The 19,584-nt window shown below is 42.8% G+C and overlaps 1 protein-coding gene across 1 annotated transcript in view; it reads right to left on the bottom strand.

The window, feature by feature from the left end:
• The window catches only part of LOC141084704 (uncharacterized), a 127,615-nt gene that overhangs the window by 106,503 nt on the left and 1,528 nt on the right, over nt 1–19,584 (bottom strand). The window contains exon 2 of the mRNA XM_073569581.1: nt 16,291–17,734. Within this exon, the coding sequence (XP_073425682.1) occupies nt 16,291–17,616 (1,326 nt within the window). The 5' untranslated portion in view covers nt 17,617–17,734. The remainder of the gene's footprint in view (nt 1–16,290; nt 17,735–19,584) is intronic.

The raw sequence follows: 19,584 nt of genomic DNA, 5'->3' as shown, positions 1-19,584 counted from the left end.
ACAGTACCCCCCCTTGAGGAGGGGTCACCAAACCCTCATCCACGCCACTAGGCCGATCAGCATGGGCCCGGTGAAAAGAACGAACCAATCTATTGGCATGAATATCAGAGGCAGAGACCAAATACTAGAGTCTCCGGATAACCAAACAAGAATCCAATATTTTCTCTACCTCATATTCCACATTGCCTTTGACTAACACGGGGTCAGGAGGTGCTGCCATAGGAACCACTGGCTCAACAAACCTCTTCAACAGAGATTTGTGAAATATGTTATGGATCTTGAACGTAACTGGAAGAGCCAATCTAAACGAAGCAGGATTAAGAATTTCCAAAATCTTATAAGGACCAATAAATCTTGGCTTAAATTTAGGAGATGCAACCGTCATAGGAATATTCTTAGACGACAACCAAATCATATCACCCACTTTAAACCGGGGACCAATGGTCCTATGCTAGTAGGAAAATCGCTCAAAAGGCATCACCAGGTACTCAAAATGTCCCTCCGGAGTATTAAACGCCGTCTTCCATTCATCCCCGTGCTTGATGCGAAGAAGATTATACGCCCCCCTGAGGTCAAGCTTAGTAAACCAGCAGGCACTCTTAACTCTGGAGAATAAATCAGACATCAGAAGTAACGGGTACTGATATTTAACCGTCATCTTGTTAAGGGAACGATAATCAATACACGGTCTTAATGAACCATCTTTCTTGGCCACAAAAAAACCCAGCGCCTAAAGGCGATGAGGATGGTCTAATATGACCCTTCTCCAATGACTCCTTAATATTGGATCGCATAGCATTATGTTCGGGTACTGATAAGTTGAAAAGCCGACCCTTGGGAAATTTACACCCAGGCATCAACTCAATTGCACAGTCATAACTCCTATGAGGAGGCAAAGACACAGACTCATTCTCACTAAATACATCAGAAAAATCCTCTAGATAATCAGGAATATCATGAGACTGAGGAGAGGTGGAGAAAACAGGAGCGTCCCTAAGAACACACTGACAACCCCAACTCACCACAGACCCAGATTTCCAATCCAAAACTGGATTATGAGTTTGCAACCAAGGAAAACCCAGAACAATGGTATCATGCAAATTACGCAGCTCCAAAAATTTACAATTTTCTTGGTGGTCTGGGGCAACCCGCATCGTCACCTGGGTCCAAAACTGAGGTTTATTCTCCGCCAAAGGAGTAGCATCAATACCCCTCAAAGGAATCAGCATCCGCAGAGGCGTCATGGAAAAACCACAACGTTTAGCAAAGTCCAAATCCATCAGATTCAATGCTGCTCCTGAATCCACAAAAGCCTTCGTGGAAAACGTGGATAAGGAGCAGATCAGAGTAATTGCCAAAAGAAACTTAGGTTGTATACTGCCCACAGCAAATGTGTGTGCAAAACGTTTCTCTCGTTTTGGACAAACAGAAATAGTATGAGAGATGTCTCCACAGAAAAAACACAGCTTATTACGCCTTCTAAACTCCTGACGTTGCACCCTAGACAAAACTCTATCATATTGCATAGGTTCAGACATTTGTCCAAAAGGTGGCAGCGCCTCTCGTGTAGTTTTGCGTTCACGTAAACGCCCATCAATTTGAATGCCTAATGACATTGAATCAAGACCAGAGGGAGCAGGAAATCCCACCATAGTATCTCTTACGGTTTCTGACAAACCCTTCCGAAAAAGAGCTGCCAAGGCACTATCATTCCATGTAGTAAGGACCGCCCACTTTTGGAATTTTTGACAGTATAACTCTGCAAAATAGTGACCCTCGTTCAATGCTAATAGGGCTTTCTCAGCTTGATCAATAGCATTAGGTTCATCATACGACAACCCCAAGGCTTGAAAAAATGCATCCACATTAGTCAGAATAGGATCTTCAGGTGTCAAAGAAAACGCCCAATCCTGGGGATCGCCGCACAGCAAAGAGATGACAATTTTAACCTGCTGCGCAGAGCTCCCCAATGAATTAGGCTTCAAGTCAAGAAATAATTTATAATTATTCTTAAAATTCAAAAATTTAGACCGATCCCCAAAAAAAACATCAGGAGTAGGGATCTTTGGTTCAGCAGCATGTGAATGAGCGAGATAGGCGGAAATTCCCCGCACTTCAGCAGTGAGCTGCTCCACACGATCAGACAATTGCTTAATCTCCATTAAAAACAAAAAAATCCTCCTACGGCCCCAGAGATAAAGAGGAAAAATATACATATGAAAAAAAAAATTCTGTCACTTTTTTTTTTTTTTTTTTTTACAATTCTTTCCTGCTTTTGAGAACCCTAGAATCTGCGGTATGGCTGGTGATTCTGTTATGAATGGGTCACCGAGGAGAAAAAAAACAAAACAAGCTAAGCCACAGAAAACCAGGGAAGTTGGTAACTATGCAGATTGCAGATCCCTGATCTTACCACACAATTAGCAGTAGCCGTGGAGCATGCCTACGATGTTCCTAGATGCCTTGTCACGGCCGGTGGACTACATAAGCCTAAAGCAAGAAAAGGGAAAACTAACTGCCCCAGAGCAGACCCCAAAGGAATAGATAGCCCCCACACATGTATTGATGGTGAAGCAAGATGAAGGCACAAACACAGACAGGAAAATAGGCTGAGCAAATGATGGGGCCCAAACTAACTAGACAGGAAAGGAAAGGCAAGTCACTGTCTGCAACCTGCAAAAAAACCCTACAAAAATAATGTCCAACACTTCTGATAGCAAAATTAACCCTGAAGTCACTAGACTTCTCCCACTATATCAGCACTCTTGGAATATTCTGAGACAGAGCAAAAAGAGACCGAACTAGTAAGGGACAAAAAGCCAATTGGCAAAATACTGATAAATAAGAGTGGAAATTCAGCTCAGCCCCCAGCCGGGGCTTGCAGACCACACAAAAAACTGAATAGACCAACAAAATCAAGTGTGAACATTATCAGAAAAACTTAGCTTTAGATGACTGGAACAGAGCTGAAAACCAAGAGCAGACAAGCCAGAAGGAATCACCAGCAACTGAATAGGGCGTCGGCTGTCTTAAATCCAATCTGAGATTCCTGAGATCCAATCATCATCCTCATTCTCAGGTGGCAGATCTCCACCGATCAAAGCAGCCGCACCACCTCCCGAACCAGAGAATGAACTCACAACAGTTAGGGTTAGGGTTGGAAAGAAGGTTAGGGTTGGAATTAGGGTTAGGGTTGGAATTAGGGTTAGAATTAGGGTTAGGGTTGGAATTAGGATTAGGCTTGTGGTTAGGGTTATGGTTAGGGTTGGGATTAGGGTTAGGGGTGTGTTGGGGTTAGGGTTGGGATTAGGGTTAGGGATGTGTTGCGGTTAGGGCTGTGGTTAGGGGTGTGTTGGGGTTAGGGTTGAAGATAGAATTGTGGAGTTTCCACTGTTTAGGCACATCAGGGGGTCTCCAAACGCGACATGGTGCAACCATTGATTCTAGCCAATTTTGCATTCAAAAAGTTAAACGGTGCTACCTCCCTTCCAAGCCCTGACGTGTGCCCAAACAGTGGTTTACCCCAACATATGGGGTATCAGCGTACTCAGGAAAAATTGCACAACAACTTTGGGGGTCTAATTTCTCCTGGTACCCTTGGGAAAATAAAAAATTGGGGGCTAAAACAATATTTTTGTTGACATTTTTTTTAAATTATTTTCAGGTCTCTGCGTTATAAACTTCTGTGAAGCACTTGGGGGTTCAAAGTGCTCACCAGGCATCTAGATAAGTTCCTTGGGAGGTCTAGTTTCCAAAATGGGGTCACTTGTGGGGGGTTTCTATTGTTAAGGCACATCAGGGGCTCTGCAAACGTATTGACGACCACAGATCAATCCATCAAAGTCCGCATTTCAAAACGTCACTACTTCCATTCCGAGCCCTTACGTGTGCCCAAACAATGGTTCCCCCCGATATATGGGGCACCAGCGTACTCAGCACAAACTGTACAACAACTTTTGGGGTCCAATTTATCCTGCTACCCTTGTGAAAATAAAAAATTGCTGTCTGAAAATCATTTTTTTGAGGAAAAAAAAATTATTTTTTATTTTCACTGCTCTGCGTTATAAACTTCTGTGATGCGCTTGGGGGTTCAAGGTGCTCACCAAACATCTAGATAAGTTCCTTGGGGGGTCTAGTTTCCAAAATGGGGTCACTTGTGGGGGGTTCCACAGTTTAGGTACATCAGGGGCTCTGAAAATGTTACATGATGCCCGCAGACCATTCTATCAAAGTCAGCATTTCATAATGTCACTACTTCCTTTCCGAACCCCGACGTGTACCCAAACAGTGGTCCCCACTCACATATGGGGTACCAGCGTACTCAGGACAAACTGGACAACAACTTTTGGGGTCCAATTTATCCTGCTACCCTTGTGAAAAAAAATTGCTGGCTAAAAATCATTTTTTTAGGAAAAAAAATATTTTTTATTTTAACTGCTCTGCGTTATAAACTTCTGTGAAGCGCTTGGGGGTTTCAGGTGCTCACCACACATCTAGATAAGTTCCTTGCGGGGTCTAGTTTCCAAAATGGGCTCACTTGTGGGGGGTTCCACAGTTTAGGTACATCAGGGGCTCTGCAAATGTAACATGATGCCCTCAGACCATTCCATCAAAAGTAAGCATTTCATAATGTCACTACTTCCCTTCCAAGCCCCGACGTGTACCCATACAGTGGTCCCCACCCACATATGGGGTACCAGCGTACTCAGGACAAACTGGACAACAACTTTTGAGGTCCATTTTATCCTGATACCCTTGTGAAAAAAAATTGCTAGCTAAAAATCTTTTTTTTGAGGAAAAAAAAATATTTTTTATTTTCACTGCTCTGCGTTATAAACTTCTGTGAAGTGCTTGGGGATTCAAGGTGCTCACCACACATCTAGATAAGTTCCTTGGGGGGGTCTAGTCTCCAAAATGGGGTCACTTGTGGGGGGTTCCACAGTTTAGGTACATCAGGGACTCTGCAAATGTAACATGATGCCCGCAGACCATTCTATCAAAGTCAGCATCTCAAAATGTCACTACTTGCCTTCCGAGCCCCGACATGTGCCCAAACAGTGGTTCCCCCCCACATATGGGGTGCCAGCGTACTCACGACAAACTGGACAACTTTTGGGGTCTAATTTATCCTGGTACCCTTGTGAAACTAAAAAATTGCACACTAAAATATAATTTTTTGAGGAAACAAAATATTTTTTATTTTCATGGCTCTGCGTTATAAACTTTTGTGAAGCACTTGGGGGTTCAAAGTGCTCACTATGTATCTAGATAAGTTCCCTAGGGGGTCTAGTTTCTAAAATGGGGTCATTTGTTGGGGAGCTCCAATGTTTAGGCACACAGGGGCTCTTCAAACACGACATGGTGTCCTCTAACGATTAGAAGTAATTTGCATTTCAAAAAGTCAAATGGCGCGCCTTCCCTTCTGAGCCCTGCTGTGTGCCCAAACAGTGGTTCCCCCACATATGGGGTACCAGCATACTCAGGACAAACTGATCAACAACTTTTGTGGTCCAATTTCTCCTGTTAGCCTTGAGAAAATTAAAAATAGTGTGCTAAAAATCATTTTTGAGGAAAAAAAAATATTTTTTATTTTCACTGCTCTGTGTTATAAACTTTTGTGAAGCACTTGGGGGTTCAAAGTGCTCACTAAACATCTAGATAAGTTCCTTAGGGGGTCTAGTTTCCAAAATGGGGTCACTTGTGGGTGAGCTCCAATGTTTAGGTACACAGGGGCTCTCCAAACGCGACATGGTGTCCGATAACGATTGGAGCTAATTTTCCATTCAAAAAGTCAAATGGTGCTCCTTCCCTTCCGGACCCTGCCGTGCGCTCAAACAGTGGTTTATGACCACATATGAGGTATCGGTGTACTCAGGAACAATTGTTCAACAAATTTTATGATCCATTTTATCCTCTTGCCCATGTGAAAATGAAAAAACTGAGGCTAAAAGAAAATTTTTGTGAAAATAAAGTACTTTTTTTTTTACAGATCAATTTGTGAAGTACCTGGGGGTTCAAAGTGATCACTATGCATCTAGATAAGTTCCTTTGGGGGTCTAGTTTCCAAAATGGGGTCATTTGTGGAGGAGCTCCAATGTTTATGCACACAGGGGCTCTCCAAACGTGACATGGCAACCGCTAAATATTCCAGCATATTTTCCATTCAAAAAGTCAAATGGTGCTCCTTCCCTTCTGAGCCCTGCCGTGCGCCCAAACAGTAGTTTATGACCACATATGAGGTATCCGTGTACTCAGGAGAAATTGCCCAACAAATTTCATGATCCATTTTATCCTGTTGCCCATGTGAAAATCGAAAAATTGATGCTAAAAGAAAATTTTTGTTGGAAAAATTAAAATGTCCATTTTTTCTTTCCATGTTGCTTTAGCTCCTGTGAAACACCTGAAGGGTTAATAATCTTCTTGAATGTAGTTTTGAGTAGCTTGAGGGGTGCAGTTTTTAGAATGGTGTCACTTTTGGGTATTTTTTGCCATATAGACCCCTCAAAGTGACTTCAAATGTGAGGTGGTCCCTAAAAAAATGGTTTTGTAAATTTTAATGTATAAATGAGAAATCGCTGGTCAACTTTTAACCCTTATAACTTCCTAAGAAAAAAATATTTTGTTTCCAAAATTGTGCTGATGTAAAGTAGACATGTTGTAAATGTTATTTAGGTTATTTAGTAACTATTTTGTGTCACATAACTCTCTGGTTTAACAGAATAAAAATTAAAAATTTGAAAATTGCAAAATTTTCTAAATTTTCGCCAAATTTCTGATTTTTTCACAAATAAACGCAAAAATTATCAACCTAAATTTACCACTAACATGAAGCCCAATATGTCATGAAAAAACATTCCCAGAATCGCTAGGATCCATAGAAGCGTTCCTGAGTTATTACCTCATAAAGGGACACTGGTCAGAATTGCAAAAAATGGCCTGGTCATTGAAGTCAAAATAGGCTTGGTCATGAAGGGGTTAAAGAGGTTGGCTAGGCTTAAGGTTCAGAAGGCTGTGACTGCAGACTTTTGAATCCTTACAGATTGCACTGATTATTCTCCGGTGTCGGCACGGGGAGCAGGCGGTCATGTGACAGCAAGAGTGCAATTTCAATACATTTGGCCACATTCCAACAAGAAGTGCCCAGCATTGCTCAGTTTTCATGTATTGAGTGATGCTGCCATGTCTGGTAGGCACGTGATGCCTGCATGCAAAACACATACTTGCAGTCACACGCCTGCCTGCTCTCAGCATTGGAGAATCTTGATACTGACCAGTGTACACACTGTGAGGATTCACAAGTCTGCAGTCACACAAAATGACTCTAGAATTGAACCCCAATCCTGGCCAAGCTCCTTTAATGAGTAAACTGCTGGGCATTTCAGAAGCAGTCATGGCGTTTTACATAGCACCACATTACTTTCATTTTAGCAATTACTGCAGGTATCAGCAGATTTGTCCTATTTATTCTAATTAGTAAGCAGCAGCAGATCCTCACCAAATAAAGCAATAATTCGATTACTCTATAAAGTTATACAGAAAGTCGGTCAGTTTTAATTCCAGGAATGATTTTCTATTCAAGTAAAATTTATCAATAATAACTCCAATTTATTTAGAATTGAGAGTCCTCAGTGGTTGATACCTTTTAATGGCTAACTGAAAAGATGGTAACAAATTGCAAGCTTTCGAGACTACGCAGGTCTCTTCATCAGGCTAGACTAATACAAAATCTGAAGAATCACATATTTATACACAAAACAGCACAGAAATAACACAATAGATAAGACAAGTGATGGGAAGCGGAATAGTCATTATGGGAGAGGGATAAGCATAAATATTGGAGCAGTTCATAGATAAGCAGTGTGAAGGCTTTATTGCCCTGTGATTGCAGTCTGGTTCTGTGTTGTGATGACCCCTGAAGGTCTGAGGAGCAAATTCCTTAATTGATGTAAAAAGACATAAATCCATGCGACACATTAATACCTGCACTGAATGTGTCAAAAGTTTTCATAAATTTGTACTCAGAGATTCTTTTCTCTCTCTGAGACATGAAGTTACCTTTTAATACAAGTAATTTAATGTCCATCATGTTATGACCAGGGATACAAAAATGTTTTGCCACATGTAGATCCATTCTTTTTTCTCTTATTGTGTGGCGATGAGAATTCATCCTTGTTCTCAGTTTTTGCCCGGTCTCCCTCCACATACAGACCCCCAGTTAGACATTTAGTACAAATAATTAAGTACACCACATTAGATGTGATGCAGCTGAATGTACCTGGGATCTTGTAGTCCTAATGTGAGTTGGGGATCTTTATCTTGTCCGTGGTCATTATAAATGGACAGGTTTTACATTTTTTCTGGTTGCAAGGAAAGGTTCCTACAACTGTTGGAGAGGACAGGGAGCTTCTGACAATTATGCTTCTTAAATTTGGGGGCTGCCTAAAACACAGCAGTGGGGGGTCTGGAAATATGGATTGTAATCGGGCATCTTTTTGCAGTAAAGGTTGCAATTTCCATGCTGCTCCCCTTAGCACCTCCAGATTTGGATTGTAGCTGACCACTAGAGGCACCCGGTTATTTTCTTCTTTAGCTTTCTAATGTAGCACGTGATTCCTTGATATTCTGGTGGCCCTTGTAATTTGGTTTTCAATTGTTCTTGGATGGTAGCCCTGGTTCAAAAAGGTTTTTCTGAGGCGACCAAGGTGTTCATCTCTATCCATGGGGTTGGAACATATACGATTGTATCTGATGGCTTGGCTGTAGATAATAGAGTTCTTTATGTGTTTTGGATGGAAACGGTCCCATTTAAGGTATGTTGGACGGTCGCTTGGCTTCTGATACAGGGATGTCTCTATTTCATTGTTCTTTAGCTTAATGATGGTGTCTAAAAAGTTAATTTCAATGCTGAAATAGTTGAGTGTTAAATTGATGGCGGAATGAAATTGATTAAACTGTTCATGGAACGTCTTTTACTGTTGCTCAGACTCCGTCCAGATGATTAAAATATCATCAATGAAGCGGTAGTAGGCCAGAGGCCTGATGGGACATGAGTACAAAAAGTCGCTTTCAAGCTTGGCCATGAAAAGATTTGCATACTGTGGAGCCATTTTACTTCCCATAGCTGTGCCAGTCTACTGTAAATAGATCTTATTGTCAAATTCAAGCAATTGTGGGTGAGGATACATTTTGTGAGTTTCACCACAGAATTCACATCATTCCCGGTGTTTTCCTTGAAGACTTTGCAGGCATTTAATCCATCCTGGTGTGGGATATTAGTGTACAAAGATTCCACATTGATGGTGGCCAGGATGGTTCCTTCTGGTAGAGAACCTATTGCTGCTAGTTTATTCAATAGGTCAGTTGTGTCCTGAATGTTGCTGGGTGTATCCTTTACCCGGGGTTTAAGAATACCCTCTACCCATCCAGATACCTGCTCAGTAAGTGTGCCCACACATGAAATAATCGGCCTCCCTGGATTTCCAGATTTGTGGAATTTGGGAAGCATGTAGAATGTCCCTATTCTTGGACTCTTTGGTATCAGGTCATTGCCTCTTCTGGATCCATCAGGCTGACCAGACACCAACTTGTTAAGTTCCTTGTAATAGTCCTGTGTAGGATCCGACTCCAATTTTCTGTAGTAGCGTGTGTCCATAAGTTGTCTGTTTGCTTCCTTCATATAGTCTGATGTGTTCATCATGACTATTGCACCTCCCTTGTCCGCAGGTTTAATGATTATTTCTTTGTTGGTTTTCAGCGACTGTATGGCCTTTCTCTCCTGGGCACTGATGTTGGATGCTAGTCTCCTGTTGCTGTTTATGATGGTGGATTTTATCAAATGTCTGAATGAGTCTATGTATTTATCCAAATGAAGGCTGCGTCCAGGTGGAGGTGTCCAGTCTGACCTCTTATTGGTTGTTAGGAACCCTTTTCCTTCAGTCTGAGTGTTTTCTGAATCTTCTGTATCATTGAAATATTCCCTCAGGCACAGTCTCCTGAAATAATGTTCCATATCACTGCAGAGTTCAATTTTATCTATGGCCTTAGTGGAGCAAAATGAGAGTCCTCTAGAAAGCATGGCCAGTTCCACTTTGTTGGGTTTATAATCCGAGAGATTGATGACACAGTTAGATGCTTTTGTGTCTGGAATGGTGTGGTTGTCCAAGTTGTCAGGTTTTGTCTTTGTTTTGTATCTGTTTGTATAGAATCCTGAGTTGAGGTGCAATCTGTGTAGTTTCTTTTCCTTGTTATGAATCAGAAATGTTCGTAGTTTGTTGTAGTATTGTTGTAATTTTTGCTCTGTGCTTTCTGTAAGTGTTTTCCTCAGAGTTTCAAATTGCCCTGGGTATTGTAGGTATGAAGAATTGGGTTTGTAATTCAGAGTCCTTTGGGAATTAGATTCTCCTTTTTGCATTTAGATGAGAAAAAAATGTCGCTGTCCATTTGTGCACGTTTCTTCAGAAGTGGTTTAAGTTCCATAAAGATGTGGTACATTTGGGTATCCTCCATTTTGATACAGGAAAGATATGTATCTTTGTACCGTGTTAGCCAGTAGATAGAAGAATATTTAGAATTGAGAGTCCTCAGTGGTTGATACCTTTTAATAGCTAACTAAAAAGATGGTAACAAATTGCAAGCTTTCAAGACTACGCAGGTCTCTTCATCAGGCTGACTAATACAAAATCTTAAGAATCACGTGTTTATACACAAGACAGCACAAGCTTTCGAGACTACGCAGGTCTCTTCATCAGGCTAGACTGATACAAAATCTGAAGAATCACATATTTATACACAAGACAGCACAGAAATAACACAATAGATAAGACAAGTGATGTGAAGCAGATAGTCATTATGAGAGAGGGATAAGCATAAGTATTGGAGCAGTTCATAGATTATTATTATTATTATTATTATTATTATTATTATTATTTATTGCTATAGCGCCATTTATTCCATGGCGCTTTACATGTAAGGAGGGGTATACATAATAAAAATAAGTACAATAATGTTAAACAATACAAGTCATAACTGGTACAGGAGGAGAGAGGACCCTGCCCGCGAAGGTTCACAATCTACAAGGGATGGGTGAGAATACAGTAGGCGAGGGTAGAGCTGGTCGTGCAGCGGTTTGGTCGATCGGTGGTTACTGCAGGTTATAGGATTGTCGGAAGAGGTGGGTCTTCAGGCTCTTTTTGAAGGTTTCGATGGTAGGTGAGAGTCTGATATGTTGTGGTAGAGAGTTCCAGAGTAGGGGTGATGCGCGAGAGAAATCTTGAAATCTTGTATGTGATTGTGGGAAGAGGAGATAAGAGGGGAGTAGAGAAGGAGATCTTGTGAGGATCAGAGGTTGCGTGCAGGAAAGTACCGGGAGACGAGGTCACAGATGTATGGAGGAGACAGGCTGTGGATGGCTTTGTATGTCATGGTAAGGGTTTTGTACTGGAGTCTCTGGGCAATGGGGAGCCAGTGAAGGGATTGACAGAGGGGAGAGGCTGGGGAATAGCGGGGGGGCAGGTGGATTAGTCGGGCAGCAGAGTTTAGAATAGATTGGAGGGGTGCGAGAGTATTCGAGGGGAGGCCACAGAGCAGGAGGTTGCAGTAGTCAAGGCGAGAGATGATGAGGGCATGGACTAGGGTTTTTGCAGATTTTTGGTTGAGGAATGAACGGATTCGTGAAATATTTTTGAGTTGAAGTCGGCAGGAAGTGGAAAGGGCTTGGATATGTGGTTTGAAGGAGAGATCAGTGTCAAGGATTACCCCGAGGCAGCAAGCTTGTGGGACTAGGGAGAGTGGGCAGCCATTTACTGTAATGGATAGGTTCGTTGGGGGGTCACTTGAGATGGGGGAAAGATAATGAATTCTGTTTTGTCCATGTTAAGTTTCAGAAATCTAGCGGAGAAGAAGGATGAAAGAGTGGACAGACATTGAGGGATTCTGGTTAGTAGGGAGGTGATATCTGGTCCAGAGATGTAGATCTGTGTGTCATCAGCATAGAGATGATACTGAGATTCTATGAGCTGTCCCAGGCCAAAGGTGTAAATGGAGAAGAGCAGGGGTCCTAGGACTGAACCTTGTGGGACTCCGACAAATAGGGGGCGAGGTGAGGAGGTGGTGTGTGAGTGGGAGACGCTGAATGTCCGGTCTGTTAGGTATGATGATATCCAGGATAGGGCCAAGTCTGTGATGCCAAGGGATGAAAGGGTCTGTAATAATAGGGAATGGTCCACTGTGTCAAAGGCAGCCGACAGGTCAAGGAGGAGGAGGACAGAGTAGTGTCGCTTGCTCTTGGCGGTTAAGAGGTCATTGGTGACCTTAGTAAGGGCAATTTCAGTGGAGTGGTGTGACCGGAAGCCAGATTGTAAGCGGTCGAAGAGGGAGCAAGAAGAGAGATGGGAGGACAGTTCAAGGTAGACGTGTTGTTCCAGTAGCTTGGAGGCATAGGGGAGAAGTGATATAGGGCGATAGCTAGATACAGAGGATGGGTCAAGAGAGGGCTTTTTGAGGATAGGTGTGATGGAGGCATGTTTAAAGCTTGAGGGGAAAACACCAGTTGTTAGTGATAGGTTGAAGAGATGGGTTAGGGTTGGGATGAAGACTGTGGTGAGGTTTGGGATGAAGTGGGATGGGATCGGGTCAAGTGCACAGGTGGTGAGATGTGATCTTGAGAGTAGAGTGGAGAGTCGATCTTCTGTAATGGTGGAGAAGTTGGTTTTGGAGGTGGAGGGCTGGGAAGTTGGGAGAAAGGGCTCTGGGGGTTGTTGACTAAAACTGTCTCTGATGTTATCAATCTTCTGCTTGAAAAATGAGGCAAAGTCTTCAGCTGAGATGAGTGGGGAGGGAGGAGGTGCTGGGGGACGGAGGTGAGAATTGAAGGTGTTGAATAACTGTTTAGGGTTGTGAGTCAGGGAGGATATGAGAGATGAGAAGTAGGTTTGTTTAGCTGTGGCGAGTGTGGTCTTGAAAGTAGTGAGGGACTGTTTGAATGCGATGAAGTGCTCGTTGGAGTGGGATCTTTTCCATCTGCGCTCAGCAGCCCTGGAAGCTCGCGTCAGTTCTTTGGTCAGGCTGGTGTGCCAGGGCTGTCTGTTGATTTTGCGAGCTTTGGTATGTGTAAGTGGGGCAGCAGATTTCAAAGCTACAGCTATTGTGGTGTTATATAGAGCAGCAGCATCATCCGCATTGTGTAAGGAACTTATATCTGTGAGAGGGAGGAGGGATTCAGAGAATGAGTGTAGGTCAAGGTGTTTAAGATTTCTGCGAGGGTGTGAAAGTTTATGGGGTGGGGATTGTAGACATGGAGTGGAGAGGGAAGAGAATGTGAGAAGGCTGTGGTCAGAGAGAGGAAGAGGTGAGTTAGAGAGGTTAGATAGGGAGCAGAGGCGGGTGAAGATGAGGTCCAGTGTGTGGCCATCTTTGTGGGTGGCTGTAGAAGACCATTGAGTGAGGCCGAAGGAGGAAGAGAGAGATAGAAGTTTAGTGGCAGCTGAGAGGGAAGTGTCAATGGGGATGTTGAAGTCACCCATGATGATAGTAGGGATGTCCGCAGAAAGGAAATGAAGTAGCCAGGTGGTGAAGTGGTCAAAGAAGGTGGTGGCTGGCCCTGGGGGGCGGTAGATGACAGCCAGTTGGAGGTTGGAGTGGGAGTAGATGCGCACAGAGTGCACCTCAAAGGAAAGGAGGGTAACAGAGGGTGGCAGTGGGATAGGGGTGAAGGAGCAGGTATCTGACAGGAGAAAACCAACTACTCTGCCATGTTTGCTGCTGGGGCGGGGGGATGTGAGAAAGGTGGAAGCCACCATATGAAAGTGCAGCAGGAGAGGCTGTGTCAGAAGGGGTGAGCCAGGTTTCGGTGATGGCGAGGAAGGAAAGTTTGGTAGTAACAAAAAGATCATGGATGCAGGAAAGCTTGTTGCAGACAGAGCGAGCGTTCCACAGAGCTCCTGTTAGTGGGACTGGGGAAGCGGGGGCTGGGTGAATGGGTATAAGGTTGGAGTGGTTACGGAAGGTTGTGATAGAGCGTGGATGGGAGGTAGAAATGACTGTGGGAATGTGGTGAGGAGGACCAGGATTTGGAGAGATATCACCAGCAGTGAGAAGGAGCAGAGAAAGTGTTAGCAGGTGGGAGCAAGAGAGGGCATGAGGGGGCTGTCTGTGTTTGGAGACAGAGGATTGTATGTTAAGGAATAGTTAAGATGAGCAGTATGAAGGTTTTATTGCCCTCTGATTGCAGTATGGTTCTGTGTTGTGATGACCCCGGAAGGTCTGTGTCGAAAGTTTTCATAAATTTGTACTCAGAGATTCTTCTCTCTCTCTGAGACTAGTTACCTTTTAATACAAGTAATTTAATGTCTATCATGCCATGACCAGGGATACAAAACGTTTTGCCACAGGTAGATCCATTCTTTTAATTACTTGAATTAAAAGGTAACTTCAAGTCTCAGAGAGAGAGAAGAATCTCTGAGTACAAATTTATGAAAACTTTCGACACATTCAGTGCAGGTATTAATGTGTCGCATGGATTTATGTCTTTTTACATCAATTAAGGAATTTGCTCCTCAGACCTTCAGGGGTCATCACAACACAGAACCAGACCGCAGTAAGAGGGCAATAAAGCCTTCACACTGCTTATCTATGAACTGCTCCAATATTTATGCTTATCCCTCTCCCATAATGACTATTCAGCTTCACATCACTTGTCTTATCTATTGCATTATTTCTGTCCTGTCTTGGGTATAAATATGTGATTCTTCAGATTTTGTATTAGTCTAGCGTGATGAAGAGACCTGCGTAGTCTCGAAAACTTGCAATTTGTTTCCATCTTTTCAGGTAGCCATTAAAAGGTATCAACCACTGAGGACTCTCTATTCTAAATATTCTTCTATCTACTAGCTAATGATGGGTTTGTGATTTGATGTTTATCTCTCAATGGGAGATCGATATGCTGGAAGGTTGCCAGATTTTGGTCTGAGGCCTACTCGAGTAGCGGAGAACAAACACACACAGAGACAGGATATGTATCTGCAGGATGTTCCCCCATTTCCTGATTTAATTAGGTAGCTTATATGCTCATTTGAGTAGGCGGTAACATTACATCATCACATTTCATTGGACAATTGATCATTCAACAGTAAGCATAAATGGTTCCAACCAATCATATTCATATTCGTTAACCAATCAGATTGTACTCGGCTGTTAATTATTAGTATTTGTGTAGACGTGCTGAAAGCTTTAATAGGTCTTGGGTAAATTACACAAGACCCCAATATTATTCTCATTAATCTATCCTCATGACAGTTATAGCTCCATTAGCCTCATTAACCTGTCTTACTAAGTATTCATGGCCCCAGTATCTACCTAACATGTGGACGTGTAGTTTCAATGTCCAACTGGGTGCAGTAAACAGTTTATCCATCACGTACAATTTCTTATGAAGAATAAGGTTATAGGTAATCATTATCATGAGACAGCATTTTCATATACAGAGTATGCATGTAAGACCCCAGAAATACATTGATATTAAAAGGACATATAGAATTCCCTGTCAGTCCCCCCTTTTGAGAACAGGTATGACTCTACCATTCACATATAGGTACATTCAAAGGCCTAATGCCAGTGTCGGACTTCCTAACCCTTCTTCTGCCGAATTCCCCATAGGGAAAGGGAGATCATATCTAATTCTCAACCTCAAACCATTTGCTCATAATCATTATTGTAAGGTTTCATTGTAATATACATAGTTTTAGTAATAGACGCATCAATCAATCTTTGAAGTAGTCCTCTGATACATGGTATGCAGCAGCATCCACAGGTCACAAGTACTGCTGCTACTACTGCCAGAGAGATGAGGAGGCTGGACACAAGATGACTCCATCAACCGAACCAGGATTCCAACCAGTCCATGAAGGGATTGTTGATACCCGAATTTTATGCCAATTCTTCGGACAGGGATGTAAGACCCTCCAACGCCTTGGTGATACTCCCATCTGGACTTGTATTATTGGGGATGAAGGTACAGCAAAACGTTCCAAACATCTTGCACACGCCCCCTTTTTCCGCTAGCAACATATCCAAAGCCATCCTATTCTGATGTGTCATTAAAGAAGTTGGGCCTAATTGTTCAGCTATCCCTTTTACTGCATCCCTGGTGTAATTTATAAACCTTTGCTGATTATAATAAATATAATTTATCCAATCCACATTTTTATTAATTGTCACCCACCAAAAGAAAATTGATTCAAAACCTGCTGCTATCTGGTTCCTGGCCTTGTACTCATCAGGTACCCCTCTGGGTACCCCTATATTGTCTATATAAACTCTAGGATCAAAGGACCCAGCAGGTACTGATCTCCTATTTCTGTGTAGGGTTTCAATATTCATTCCACCTCCTTTAATCTCTTCTGATGAAATTATTTTAAATGGCATGAGCACTTGAACTAGAGCACAGCTGCCAACCCAACCTGGTGGCAACCTAGGCCTTAATTTCATATCTCCACATAACCACCATATGTCACTCCTTGCTATAGTTTGGTTTTGAAACCAACTGGCTTTAAACCCTCCTGTATCTGTATTTATTGGGATGGTGTTGTGACAAAACTCTGAAGTTAGATTTCCTACCCATCTTCCTGGTCCTGTTCTCAGGAAGCAAGTGTAGTCACCTGGATATGCATAAACTCTAGGTGGTACCTGATCAATTTTTGCTATTGGATACCGGACTGATAGAGATTGACACAGAACATTATCACTAGGGTCATATGTGGCATTATACAAAGCTAGAATACACTGTAAGTCTACTTGATCCTGTTCTGAATATCTGAGGGGAATAGTCACTAAATGGGGCCTAGCGGTTGCACATGCAATACAATCAGTTTTGTTATTTTGCTCTGTAGTATACTTCATCCATAGCAACCATTCATTCCTCTCTGTGTAGCCTGTTTCTACGGCTAACTTCTCCTCATAGCCTAATTCCCCAATTCCATCAACATCCAACATTTCTCCTGACCTTTTGGGTTTGTCCTCCTCTTGTTCCTTGTCCTGTGCAGGAACAGCTTTTAACCAAAATGTTCCCTGCTGAACCTGTCTACCTGGGGTATACAGTCCCAATACATAGAGACCTTCATCTCCAAGAGAGGGTTCATCCAGTGTTATAAGGAGAGGATTGCAAGAGAATCTCCAGTCCAAAACCTCTGGATCACAACCCCATTTTGGAATGGGTACAGCAATATTCATCCTCTTGAGGAGAGGCTTTCCTGATAAACTAACACGAGTCATGGCTTCCTCTGGCTTATACCCCCATGAAGTTCCCGTGTTCCAAGCTGCATCTGACCAAGAATTACAGTTCTCATTTCCAGGTCTAGTTACACAGATATATACCACCGCCCCTTCAACTCCTGTTAGATATTTATAATTGGGGTTGCTACTCTTCTTCCCAAATTTAAGATTCCATTGACACTTCACTATCTGACACAAGTCCACCCTAAATGTAGCCGTTGCTGCCTTGGTGTCAAACCACAAGGTTACTGATGTGCTGTTCTGAAGTGTCTCGTCCATTTGTCCTTCTTGCAGTAAAGCTGCCAACATCATCAGGGACAGGACCCATATTCTTCCACTCCAGGACCTCATAGTAGCTTATGTAGACCGGTCTTCCGTTTAACTCTACGGATGTGGCTTAGCGGGGACCATCAACCAGTGGCTCCAGTGGTCTTCGTGTCTTTTGGTCAGCAACCAATGTCTGGATTAACTAAAATAGAATCAAAAACTTATTTATACACAAATGGGAGTCCCTTTTGGACTCCGGACCTGCTGCAGGGGTTGTCAAATAGTTACAACATCTATGTGGACAAAAGAGTACCTCAGTTGTGGTAGCTTCTGACATCAGGAAGGCCTCCAGTCCCCTGAAAAGAGATCAACACACACGAGCACATACTTCATACATCTTACCTTGGGCAGCCTGTATGAAGTCAATCTGCAGTCATTGAAACGGATAGGAGGGCCCAGGCGCACGTGTATGTCTATGGCATCTTTCTAGTCTATCTGTGTTGTGCGCATATAATCTATGTTAATGTAAAGCTAAACAGGTGGACCCAGCATCTTTCTTCAGAGCACATAGTTTTTGTCTTCACTCACGTGCGTTGAGTCATGAGCCATCACATGGTGCAAGGATTTTGGCAAACATACCCACTGTCCCACCATCCACGGTTCTGAGCTCCAGCTTCCGACCAGACTTCAGTCTCTTCCCCGGTTGGTGACCGAGTGAGAGCCTGTAAGATACTTAAGTCTAACTGGTTATCTTTAATGCTCACCATGACCAGTGGAGGCGCCTCAGGGGTCTCCCAGTACCTTGGTCTTCTGGCTGATTCCCAGCCACTTTGTTTGCTTCGTGCTCCACGAGTTCCTTCTCATATGTACCCTCACTTCCACTATGGCAACCTCTTCCAGGGCCTGTTGGTGTAAGAAAAGACCTTTCCTCCCCATATGGGGCTGCAGTTGTGGGTTCACCTGAAAACAATGACTTGTATATGTGGTGTCTTGCTTACCTTAAAGCCCCCTAAACGTCTCAATGAGTGCCGTCAACTCCACCTCCCCTGTAGAGTTATGAGGGAGGAGTGGTTCTGCTTTCTACTATCTCATGCTGTGTGATCGCCATACAACCAGGTTCTTGGACCTTCCGGAAAGAAAAACTCAAAATCCAGATTAATGAGAGATACCTTTATGGATTAAAAATATTTAAAAAAATTTAAAAATAGCTGACTCTCCTCTCTTCTCCCCCCCTTTGGAAATCACCATATTAATACCGAATAGGGGGCAGAGTGGTGGATTTCCATTACACATATAACGGGAGTTCCTCATTTTTTTTTTTTTTTCCTTTCTTTCTAACACATACTAAAAGCATTCCTTATCTTTACTACCTGACAATTGCCTTCCATGGATATCTAACACTGCTTCAAGTCAAAGGCAACGTTGTACCTTGAACCATCTGCCTCTCCTTTTTTTTTTTTTTTTCAACATGCATTCTAAAAAAAAAAACTTGACATTATGAAAAACTAGCTGTATACCTTCTACAAATACGTATTATGCTATAATGTGAATCCAGTGAGCAAAGCTGCAAGCTGCGCTTCAACCAGGTACGTCTCTGGCTGCCCATTATTTAATGGACATCTGACAAGATTATAATTTTCTATGTCACTTAATGAAATTCCGTCGACCCAGGGAGTTGCAGGAATACCATGCACATTGAGCCTAAAAACTTTATACTCTGGAAATCTGTCTGACAGAAATCCAAAACCAGTGAGCTGTTGGATATACCCTCCTGGTATAATTTTGACAATACTCCAACCTTCAGGAGATATAATCAACATTAATCCAAATGTGCAATTAGGGCACGACATTTTCTCATGGAATATCTGGCACACACACACACAAGGCAAGCAATACAACCCACAGTTTAAACCACAGGTGCCTCCTCGATTCCTGACACGGAACCGTCTATTGTGGAAAACTTGTCCGTCTGGGCTTTGCAATATAAACTGTTCACCAAGCCTCAGGTCTCGTAACGTGTGACCTTTCAATGCATTACTTAAAGGGATATGC

Source organism: Dendrobates tinctorius, unplaced genomic scaffold (assembly GCF_039654945.1).
Source record: "Dendrobates tinctorius isolate UK_male_01 unplaced genomic scaffold, ASM3965494v1 ptg000026l, whole genome shotgun sequence".
In the NCBI taxonomy this organism is placed as follows: domain Eukaryota; kingdom Metazoa; phylum Chordata; class Amphibia; order Anura; family Dendrobatidae; genus Dendrobates; species Dendrobates tinctorius.
The sequence above is the reverse complement of the archived record's forward strand: the minus strand, read 5'-3'. Positions and strand labels throughout refer to the sequence as shown.